The sequence below is a fragment of the Nicotiana tomentosiformis genome, chromosome 9 (assembly GCF_000390325.3).
Source record: "Nicotiana tomentosiformis chromosome 9, ASM39032v3, whole genome shotgun sequence".
NCBI lineage: Eukaryota > Viridiplantae > Streptophyta > Magnoliopsida > Solanales > Solanaceae > Nicotiana > Nicotiana tomentosiformis.
This window is the reverse complement of record NC_090820.1, coordinates 50,902,337-50,913,909: the sequence shown is the minus strand read 5'-3', so window position 1 is coordinate 50,913,909 and position 11,573 is coordinate 50,902,337. Positions and strand designations below refer to the sequence as shown.

At 35.6% G+C, this 11,573-nt stretch overlaps 1 protein-coding gene across 1 annotated transcript; it reads right to left on the bottom strand.

The window, feature by feature from the left end:
* Positions 1-2,113: 2,113 nt before the first annotated feature.
* On the bottom strand, positions 2,114-11,246 carry LOC104112856 (uncharacterized). Its single transcript, XM_009622896.4, has 11 exons — positions 10,554-11,246; positions 8,485-8,749; positions 8,136-8,280; positions 7,290-7,986; positions 6,753-7,182; positions 6,491-6,672; positions 5,448-5,607; positions 4,503-4,730; positions 4,073-4,423; positions 2,795-2,896; positions 2,114-2,560 (listed from the first exon to the last, which is right to left on the bottom strand). The coding sequence occupies exons 1-11, from the start codon at positions 11,078-11,080 to the stop codon at positions 2,282-2,284; spliced, it is 3,366 nt and encodes a 1,121-aa protein (XP_009621191.1). The 5' UTR covers positions 11,081-11,246; the 3' UTR covers positions 2,114-2,281.
* Positions 11,247-11,573: the final 327 nt, after the last annotated feature.

Sequence of the window (11,573 nt, the reverse complement as noted above, 5' to 3'; positions counted from 1 at the left end):
TTCAAAAGAGCTCGAGGAGAGTTGAACGAAGTAGCGAAACTTTAGGAAATAGTGAACGCCAAGAAAATATTTACCAAATAATTATGGCAAAATTTTAAGAACAAATAATTCAGGCAAAATTTACCAAATAATCTAGTGAACCCTCCTAGATTGTTAATAACGGAGGAATAACTAAATTAATTAAATGAATATTTCTAAATATTAATGAAATACTTAAATTATTATATTATCCAATGTGAACTCTATGGTTTAAAGGGTAAAAAAAGCAATTTCGCTAAGGGCCCTTCGTGTTTTTTAATATAATCAGTATTAGTGTACGTGCGTTGCGTGTGCCCTTCATGTTAATGAAAATAAATTTTTAAAAATAATATAAAAATATTCAAAAGATATATTTGCATTATAATATAAAAATTTGCAAGTTTCAAAATGATAGGTATTAATCAAACAATGAGAGAGAAGCCTCTTGCGAAGGAGGAGCGTGTTTTGAGTTTAATGTTTGGAGCTTCTTGTGAGGGAGGAGGAGTTAAGTATTATAAGTTTATTTTTTTGGATTAATGCTAATGGAATTTCCTGGGAAGAAGGAGCTAAAAATTTAAGATTGGGAAGCAAGATTTGATATCCTTTATCTGAAGAAAGTCTGGTATGTGCTCGGTTGAAAGGGGAAGACGAGAAATGGACGAGTGAAACTGTGAAGGACGGAAAAACCATGTTTCTTCATATGTTTATGGTATGTTGTTAGGGGTATTTATGAGAAAGAAAATATGTATACAATGCTAACCTACTGCAATCATGGTGTGGGTTAGCAAAACTCATATAAACTCATATATATATATATATATGAAGCGCGAGCCACACACTTGTTGAAGGCAAGGGACTTTTTCGTATATATACAAGATTTTAAACTTATTTACCCGATTTTGTCTAAGTTTTCATATTTACAGGAAGTAACAAAAGTTTTTTACAAAATATATACAAATTCGGTCAAACTCTATAATTTATCTACAACTTAAATACACTTTTTTTTGTACAGAATCCGATCAAAAATTAAAATTCACATACAACTTATATACAATTATGTAAGTTGTAGATATTTTGTATACCGTTTCTACACTCGACATACAAAATATATACAATTTGTTTGTGTTTCTTTTTCGAGTTTCAATATGAAATTTCAACCAAAACTACCTCGAATCTTATTAGATTGTTTCAAAATTGAGATATTAACTCCAACGGATATTCCCAATCATTTGCAACAACACTCAATCCAAACAAAAAATAATTTCTTAAAATTCAATTTTCGAATTCAAAGCTTCGAAACTTTTTAATGGCTGTCAATGGAGTTTTTAATGGATTAACATAATTTTCAATTCAATCTACTCGCTTCTAATTAATACTATTTTGTTTATTGGTTCCAAAAAGCTAAAAGAACTATAACTAAAATGATTCTCTTCATCAGAGCTTTCTTTCTTATTTACTTCCTTGTTTTCATAGTATCTGAAGTAAGAACTTTGCCAGGTACTAATCTTCTCTCCTTTTTTCACTTAACATTAGTATCATTTCTTCGGTTAATCCACATGAAGATATTAATATAAGAATACTTATAGAGAATGGGAGAGAGAGAGAGCGAAGAGGGATTCCCTATTCAATTTTTAATATAAAGGGATACTCATTAATACTAATTTGTATATAATTAAAAAATTATATATCAACTTGTAATTAAGTTAAAACCTAAATAGTGAGGGTAAATAAATTTTTTATATAGTACATATAGGTAAAACTCCCTAAAGGGAAATGGTGGAAATAACTGTTGGGCTTCTTTTTTTTGTGAAATGAATATTGGGCTTCAAAATCACAAATGGTGGAACTCTTCCTTTGTTCCCACGTTCTCGAAAATGTTTAGGCTCGCCTGAATTTACAATAGAAATATGAAGGGAAAAATTTTCAAGATCCAGAAAATATAAAACTCTAATTCTCAAATCAAAAATTAATTTAAACCAGATAATTTAGCAGAGAAAACCTTAATTTCAGAAAATCTTTGGGAAAACCTAATCAGACGGTAACCCTGGTTTTCTAGGATTCAAATTCATTATAGAACTACAAGCTGGAAAAGGAATAGGAAAATGATAGAAAAGTATCATAGTGTCTCGAATAAGACCGTGAGGTACTCTAATTGAAGCGAGGCTAAGGAACATGTTACATTGCTCAACGGGTCCTAACTCCAAATAATCTAATGCTAGTTTACAACATCCTAAGGCTACAAAAATTTTGGGGAAGATCAATTTCATCTGATGGACTTCGATCCTTCTTCTTGACTCTGTAGAGGGAGAGAGTTAGCACAGGTAAGCAAGACATTGTAGAGGTTCTCTGCTGTGGGACGGTCGTCTGGATCCTTCTCGGTACACCAACGGTAAATAGAAACGAGAAATCTCAGGATATGAGATTCAGATTGTTGCTTGTCTAGGTCGGAGCCAGAACAAGACTTTGCTAGATCCTCCAGCTCTGCTTTGGATGATGTGGCCATTACCTCTAGTTCTTCAGGTAGTTGTGGCCGATTACCCACCTGTGTGCGTCAAGTTACATTTGTTTTCATACCATTTTAAGCAATTCCAAAGCAATAGCAAAAGGAAAACTATGACACGCATGAAATATCCAATGACCGGGGAGGCACTAGAACCGTAAGCATTGAGTAAAAATTGCGAGGGGAATCATCATAAAATGGTACTTGCAGCAGATTAGGTACTCATCATGCTATTTAGAACATTACTACATTAAAGGTTAGAGATCAAGGCAATACCTGAAGAGAATTGTGGATATCTAATTCAGACAACTCTGAGTAAGGAAGTTGCAGCGTTAATAACTCCAGGAGGACGCACCCAAAGGACCAAATATCAACACCCTACATCAAAAGCAAGACAAGTAAAAACCTAGTTCGGAAGACTTTGAAGATATTTAAAGCTAGATCTGCAGTTAAACATGCCAACCGAAATTCTTACTTCACCCATCTATTGGTTTTTTTTTTTTTTTTTTTGGGGGGGGGGTTGTGTAAAATTATTTTCCACCCGCCCTCTGCTGATATTTTTTGGCCAAGCACCAAAATTTTGGGTCTCCTAGGGCCTCATAACTATCCAACAGGAAAGTGAGAAGTCAAAGCTAGAAGAACCTTTTTATTTTCCAAGTAACCCGTCTAACCCAGACTTGATGACCTTTACAATTTCAAGAGCAAGAGAAGAGAAAATATCCAACCCTCAGAATCTCTCTCCCCTTTTGACACAGGATACATCTTCTGAGATGCTCTGATGCTATAATATCTCAAAAAACAAACAAAACTATCCTCCATCTCCAAATTAAATTGAAGTATCAAAAAGTGGCTAGATGAGTCAAGGAAACTAAGAAATTCAGGTGGAAATTTGAATGTGTTGATGAATACATAATCATTACTCTTCAATCTTAGCAGTGCAACAAGAGAGCAGACAGAATACGTCCTCTTTTGCTTTAAAAAAAGATATGTTAATTTCTCAAGGAAGCATGAGATTGAGCACAGAAATTAGATGCTTAGAAGACGGAGATCAAAGAGCTGAATTTTGATAGAGGAATGAGTGATATATCAGTTCTTAGCAGACAAATGCATATCCTTTTAGAGGTGATAGGTTCTTGGCGGTGTTGAATGGTTTCAACCAAGGGTGGAAATCAGTAAAACAAGAAAAACAATTAGTCATCTTTTAGCAAATCGGTGCACAAAGTGGCAGAAAGTTGGTTGTCGGTACTAGAGAATTCAAAGATTAGGATTCTAAATTCAAGGATGGTGATTGCAAGGTGTCATTCCCAAGATAAAGTAGGTAGCTTTGGAGAAAGGAAAGACTAGAATCTATCTCAAGAATTTGACAAAGAAGATTAGTCCAAACAAAAGAAAGGAAAGAGTAAAAAAAGTGCCAATTGCATTTGCAAATTAATTTTATATCAAGATAAGAGAAAAGAAAGGAAAGCATGCAGAAGTCATGAAACAAGAGATGCCAGGAAAGGTGTATTAAATTCTTGTTATCTGAGGTGCAAAAGCACTGCACGAGAAACTTACCAAACCATAGATGTTGCGCTTATTCATAGCCTGAAACACCTCAGGAGCCATCCAACGCGGTGTACCAACACAAACATCTGGTGAAGGAATTCCAGCATGGGCAATGCAGCAAGTATGTAAGTAAGAACGAAGTGGAATTGCCATATCAAAGTCACATAGCTTTACTGTAGGGGTACCGTCAGCTCTCTTCTTATCCACATCTATTAGGATGTTTTCACTTTTTATATCACGATGTATGATATGCCTAGAATGCAGCTCTGTCAATGCACTTGCCACATCTCGAGCAATAAATACCGACAGCTCAACTGGAAGACGCTTCTCACCAGCATTAGATAGCTTATCAACATATTTCTGTAAGTTAAAGATGAGAAAGCAAAATGAGCAGAATAAAGACAGTCAGGTGTGAAAAGAATTTAAGGAGAACATATACCTTTAGTGAACCCCCTTTTATGTGCTCCATGAAAATAGCAGACTGCAAAGTACGGCATTCTGAACTGCTATCTGATGAAGGAGCCCATCTTGAAGATATTTGATGACCATAATATTTGACAATGCATGAACTGTTTAAGACACCCAACACCCTAACTTCTCCAATGCATTTAAACTCAAAATTCTTAATCTCATCCGCGGAGGACCTGGATACCTCTAAAGTCCGCACCTGCAGCAGCAAAAATGTTTGATCAATCAACTAAACCTCAACCCTAAATTAGTCAGGACCGATTATATGAATCCTTCGTATCCTTTCTGCTCAAATCAGGTTAATATTAATAGAAAAGAATGGATAAAAATGTTCAACTATGTCTCGTCAAAAAAGATGTTACCCGAGTTAAATTCCCACAGCTATTGATATAACAAGTGTCACAAACCAAGTTTTATGATCACAGAGCACATAAATGCAAAATATGCAAAATGAAAAGAATAAGCCTGCAAAATAGTGGATTCAAGCAAAACAACAGAATAAACTCAAAAACAAATTGCTTTTCTTCTTCTTATATAAATCCAAACCAGATCAGAAGCATAAAACCAGGTACACTAGTAAATTACAGTTGACAATGGAAAGTACAATGAAGCCAGAAAAATCATTTTCTAGTTTGCTCTTTATTTTTCAGGAGAGTCAATACATTTACATGCTAGAATTCACCCCTCAAAGAATAGAATAGTTATAGTGCTTTATTTAAGCAACAATGACTTGACTTTCAGACAAAAGAAGTTCCAAGTTAAGTGGAGAAATAAACTAAGTACAACAAAAGGAAAATACTATTCAGCATATGACAGATATGATACAGTTTGAACTTGGAACTCGGAATAAGAACTTAGGGATGTTTCATATTCATAATAATAAACAGAGACGTTTAAAAGCAGTCAGGAAACACACCTTTGCCACAGTCTCAAGCGATCCGAATTTACACTGGACGAGGGTTGAGGAAGGAGCTTTATCGATTTCATCAGAACCGGATAGAGAAGGATAAGAACTAACTTGACCAGGAATACCATCTGGCACAACAGGAACATTTATCCGGCTCAATGGCACATACCTGAAAAAAACAGCAAGCTCAGTGATCTAAGAGATACATCAGCAATCTATCATAATCATCCTTTACCAACGGTTTCTGCACAGGATACATTTGCATATGAGACCATCAAAGCCAGAAAAACCGAAAACATTTTCATGAGACTTTGATCTGTTTGTTTTGGGTGATCAAAATAACTTCTGATCAGTAAAATTAAGTGATATTCAATAATTTCATAAACGAATTACGTAATTCTTTTGTAGCAGCAGTTAGTTGTCAGAACTAAAATTAATTTTCCAGTAAGCCAAACAATGATTATGAATAATGAAACTAATATAATCAGTAGCTAAAATAATTCAAAGGGCTAAATTGGATATCAATGACTATCGCCAAAAAACTTTTAAATGGTGAGTTTTTTGGGGGAATAAGTCTTAAATGATGAGATATAGTTCCCAACTGACCACAGCCCAAGACCCGTTCTTGTACACAGAATCCATTTTCTATCAGACGAGTTAAAAATTGTAGGAACCCGAGATTGATATTTTGCCAAAGTAGACTCCATAGAACAGCAGAATGAATAGAAAAGGAATGATGTCAACAGTCACCAGGGTCAACCTACTATTACACAGCAATTACAAATTTGCTCTATACAAAGTAAATTATTCACCACAGAATACAACAGGGGGAAATACAGGGAGAGAATGTGCTTGCTATTAACTTTTAGAACCTAGGGCAACTAGAGTTTTGGTAACAGAAACTACTCAAGAAAATGGCTATTTTCACTCCAAAATAACCAATAACCACACTGTCTACATCGCCAATGCAAGATCCTAATACAGATGTAGTCATGTAAATGCGTGTAGTACCAGGAAATAAGTCATGAAGAAAGTATTGGAAAATCATTGACCTGCAAAAATATTCCGGATCTGTCTCTTCTCTGATATCAAGGGGACGGCACGCATCCACTATCATTCGAACCCATGATTCACCCCTCTTTACCACAATCACGTTCCATGCATGTGGCGAAAAATCCAAATAACCCCTAACAAGCTCACAAGATATATGAGGTTCTATTCGGTCACACAGGTACTGGAGAAGACAAATGAAATTCATCAGTTCATAATAGCTAACTACATTCAGAAATAGAAACATATCTGATGACAGAATACCTTCATAAGCAAGGCCCTATGCCTACATACACCAAACTGCAAACTACCAATAGGAACAACAATAGAATTTTGCCTTGATTTTATGGAGCGAAGTGCTTTCTCACAAAGATCAAGGAAAAGTATATCTCCTAAGCCGCTAGGACTGTCTTTTGTGACTATGCTGGTAGTGTCATCATTTCCGGTAGGGCATGTGCAGACAAAAGGCTTGCTGTAGTTCGACCCAGATACTGTTTTCCTTGCCCTCTGAACAATAGTACTTCTATCGCTTCCACCAAAATGATCCGACACTAAAAGTGCAAGCAATGATGCAATTTGCAAGTTGTCTATAGCAACATGTTCTCTATCTCTGAACAAACCATTTATCTGCTTAAAATGAAGGATCAGTGCTTGAGCACGTAGAGCAATGGCATCCAGCATTTCATCTCTTTGTCTGAACAAATTAAATAAGAAATCCAAATGACTAGAAAGACAAAGCATTCATTATACTTAGTAGTCAAACGCCATGACTGTTAATGGCATGCAGATATGGGAGCTTACCTGTCAACTAAAATGACTTCCCGCGAATCAAGATGCAAATTCTGCTCATAACTCCTAAGCGACATAAATGGCCGATCTCGTCCGGCATCATAAAAGCCATCCGGTAAATAATCATTAATACCGCAGAAAGATATCATGCTGTATTTGCAGGATAAATCTGAATCATCTGTTGGTCTGCGGGTTTTGCATGGTTTTGGATTATCAATGACCCCATCGAGGTGCCTTTTCGATTTTGGAGGAATATTAGACACCTCGGGAGACGAGCTTTCCTCGACAACATCAGCAGCATGAGAAAGAGAACCTACTGAAGCATCACATTTTTTACAGCTACTATGACTATCTATGCTTGTCCCAATGGAGTCAGGAACACATGAACATCTGTCAACATAATGCTTCTCCTTTCTGCTATCTTCATCAACAACATTAGCTACAGAGTCTTTGCACTCAGCCTCTTCAGTCAAGAGTTCTTTATCATCAGCATCGTCATCCACTATGTTTGACGGGCCTTCCACCAGAGATTCATCAACTAGCACAGAATGTTTGCAGGCGACGCATTTTCTGCTGTTATTTAGTCGTTCTTGACGAGCTCTCTGTTGCAAATAATGCTGCCGCTTCCATCTCTTGGATTTTTGAGGTCGAAAACATCGATGAATGGGTGATGAGCCACATAAATGACCCGACGATGTGATAGAAGCTCCTACAAGATAAATAATTTACACATATCAGACTTCTCCAAGGTCAGTCCCTTCCGAACAAGAACTCTTCGAAGGGCAATATACAAGATACCAAGGAATCAGAATGTGCAGAAAGAGCATCAGAAATAAGGAGAGGGAGATGAGAGTTCACCATTTTGCAAATTCTCAGAGGTTTCCTGATCATAATCTTCAAGCACATCCATTTCAGACGATGAACTGGACAAATCTATGCAATTCCCCTCCAAATTGCAGCATACCCATGAAGGAATAGAACAACACCTAAAAAGCTTATTGTGCTTCAGGGAATTCAACAAAGATATATGGGTCAGAATAAGGTAATTATTATACACCAAGTTACTTGACTAGACAATTGAGACAAATACATATCAGTCCTTTTTCCAGAGAAATGCACGAAATTTGTCAGCAAAAAGGGAAAAGAAACTAGAGAAGAAGCCTATAAGAAGTGTCCGAAAAGAAACTGTATTTTCAGTAACACATACCTGAAGATTGAGTCTCTGCAGATTATACATTGAAAGGAGATCAAGATTCTCCAACGACGTCAATCTATTGTTAGAAAAGTCCAAATTCTCTAATCTTTGCAGAGAAGACACCCCCGGAGGTACTTCAATCAATTTATTATTAGCAACTTTCAGTGACAGTAATGAGTTCAGATGAGTTATCTCAACAGGTAAATTCCTCATCTTATTGAATGAAAGATCTAGGTACTCCAAATTACTGAGACAGCCAATTTCTGGAGGCAGGTATCTGCATGAACAGCAAGGAACAATTGCATTATCATGGAGTACAAAGATGAAAATGAGTGAATGTATTATATATGTAACTGAATTTACTAGTTTATCGTTCACAACTTTCAACCTCTAGCAATCAAAAGTAGCCCCTGCTTGTCAAAAGTATCAGCAGAATGAAAATTTAGTCTTTTAGACATTAAATGTGATTCCATTTGTTTGGATGAAAAAGAAATCTTAAGATATCAGACCCCATTTAACAAAATGTATCAAATGTTGAACAACATAGACATGTCTTGTTATCTCAAGGCTGTGGCATAACTGCACTAAATAAAGGAAGACTATAAATTACAAATCCTTCTTTTAAAAGAATGTCTATAAAATACAAATCCTAACACCTATTTCCAAGTCAAATCCTCCCTCCTGATCCAAAGAAGAATAATTTCCAACGCTACCAATATTAAGCAATTACATACAACTGCAAAATTACATGGACTTCAGCAAAAGTTCATTTTACTGCTACTATCTACGGTACATGCTACTGTGATGGAAAGACATGACAGCAACAGACTTGCACTTTTGAAGTGTAAAGTACAAGGATAGGCAGTGTGCTCTATGTTGCCATACTCCATAGCATACGAATTCACTTCACATACTTCCCTTCTCTGTTTGTTCTATTGGAGCCCTATGAATTCTTTTGTTTTTAACCACTATAACTTTAAAATTCTGTGTTGTACTCATATATGGGTTTTTCACATACACCTTCTAGTCAAAAATACACTCGTGTCTACAGGGATCAAAATACTTTCCAAATGGATTTGTGCCAACCTCTTCAGCTGTCAGATTATGTAAGGTAGAATAAATAAGATAATTTTAACCTATCTAAGATGCACTATAGGATAAGAAATCTCAAAAATAAAAAATTAAAGAAAACACAAATAAATAGATAAAACTCTTTATGTGGATGGTAGGATTTATAAAACTCACCCTTCAACAAGGGTTAGTTATGCTAATGCCTAATCCTAGTATCCCGTGCAATCTTATATGGCCCTAGAGTAGAAACTACTACCCTTTAAGAAGTGTTAAACTCCTTCCCAACTTAAATTTTTTATGAGTCTTCTTACTCCTGATTAAATAACTTCAATCGGTTGAAGTACCTATGCAGCAGCAACACAGAAAAAACAAATCATTATTTTCTCTTATTTCTCCAGCTGTATAACGGCATGCTAAAATTTGTTGAGAAATCAATCCATTTTCTTTTATGAATCATGCATAAAATCTAGGTTATCTAAGTGTACAAAACAAGTTCCAACTTTCGGGAAAATTGGTTTCCGGAATGAAAGCAAAACCACTTCTCCGGCAATTTCTTTTTTCCCTATATTTCCCTCAGAGAAGACGGACACAATCCAATATCCTGTCCTCCACCTACCTACTTGTCCTTGTATTAATGGAAATTTGGGTGGTCACTTATCCTGCTTATACTAGCAAGATGTCTAGCACTCGTGAAAACTCTAGCTTTAGCAATTACCTTGGTCTAGTAAATTCAATTTTCTTTAAGGACTGAAAGATAATGAAAAGGTGTAGATGCAACCTAACCAACTCACATTAATACCAAAAGCATATGGCCTTTGTGCTCACATAAAAACATCATAGAATGGATTTAATGTTTATACATTGACAGTTTTAAGATTTTTACATTATCAGGTCAATTAAAAGACAACTACAGGCAATTGCCAATCTGCATAGATAGGCGTTAATAATATTCACATTGTCAGTGTGTATGACTTAAAATCCTAATAGAATAGTAAAAAAAAATCTCTAACCTGATAGAAAAATGACAGACAGAGAGCTTAGTAAGACGTTTAAGACCAGTAATATCTCTTAAAAGAGGGAAAGCTGAAGGTCTAGAAGGAACTTTACAAAGCTCCAATTCTTTCAAACACTTCAGCTTATTCAAATCCAATCCACTCATCCCAGGCAATGACACCTTCACTTGCAAGCTCTCCAATTCAGCTAAGTTCCTCAACTCTCCAATTGGGAACAAATTAACCTCATTCCCAAAGAATTTAAGTATCTTAACTTTCCCAAGTGCACCAATTGACTTAGGAATCAAATTAAATACATTCTTGTACATGTACAAACCCTCAACCTCCCCACCACCACCCTCTTCAACACCTTCCAATAATGGAAAATCCAAACTTTTCCCAGAAATATCAAAACTTGAATCAAAACCACATATCTTTTTGCTTGAATTGTCCGCTAAACCCTTCAATTTTTCGCCTTTATCAGAATTTTCAACATCCTCCGATGTTGTGGCACTTTCAGTGCCTTCTGAATCTTTTTCACCCATATGGGTATAAAAGAATGTAGCTTTGTATAAGAAAGGAAATTAATCAGAAAACAAGAACCGCTGGTAAAAAAATAGAGAAGAACTGTGTGTATAGAGGAAGAAAGGGACGGTCCCGTCGGTGGAGAAAGAGAAACCCTAGAATCTTGTGAGGAAGAAAAGGGACTAAAGAAGTGTTCTAAATTATTTAAAGTGGGTTTGACTGCTAATTCAAAAATTGACCGTTTGGACCCCGGTAGAAATTACGGGTAATGCAAATAGATCTAAAGTAAGTTTGCTTCAACATTATAAAGAGAAGCTTCAAATAAAAAATTTAATTTTCTTTTTGCAAAAACTATTTTTCAACCAATTATAAGGAAAGATCGGTTTTCCGGTTCAAACTTTTCGCAACTAAACAAAAAATTAAAACATGTTTTTCAAATTGTCGCAACAAAAAAAAAAAAAAAAGTTTTCCGAAATTATCCCTATTTTTTATGTATGATTCTTTTATAGTATG

What these genes read in the sequence shown, in the direction of transcription:
- LOC104112856 (XM_009622896.4), bottom strand. Translation starts at nt 11,080, where the DNA reads ATGGGTGAAAAAGATTCAGAAGGCACTGAAAGTGCCACAACATCGGAG. An exon ending in GATCCGGAATATTTTTGCAG is followed by an intron (nt 5,608 to 6,490) that starts GTCAATGATTTT and finishes TGTTTTTTTCAG; the next exon opens with GTATGTGCCATTGAGCCGGA. An exon ending in ATATCCACAATTCTCTTCAG is followed by an intron (nt 2,561 to 2,794) that starts GTATTGCCTTGA and finishes TGACGCACACAG; the next exon opens with GTGGGTAATCGGCCACAACT.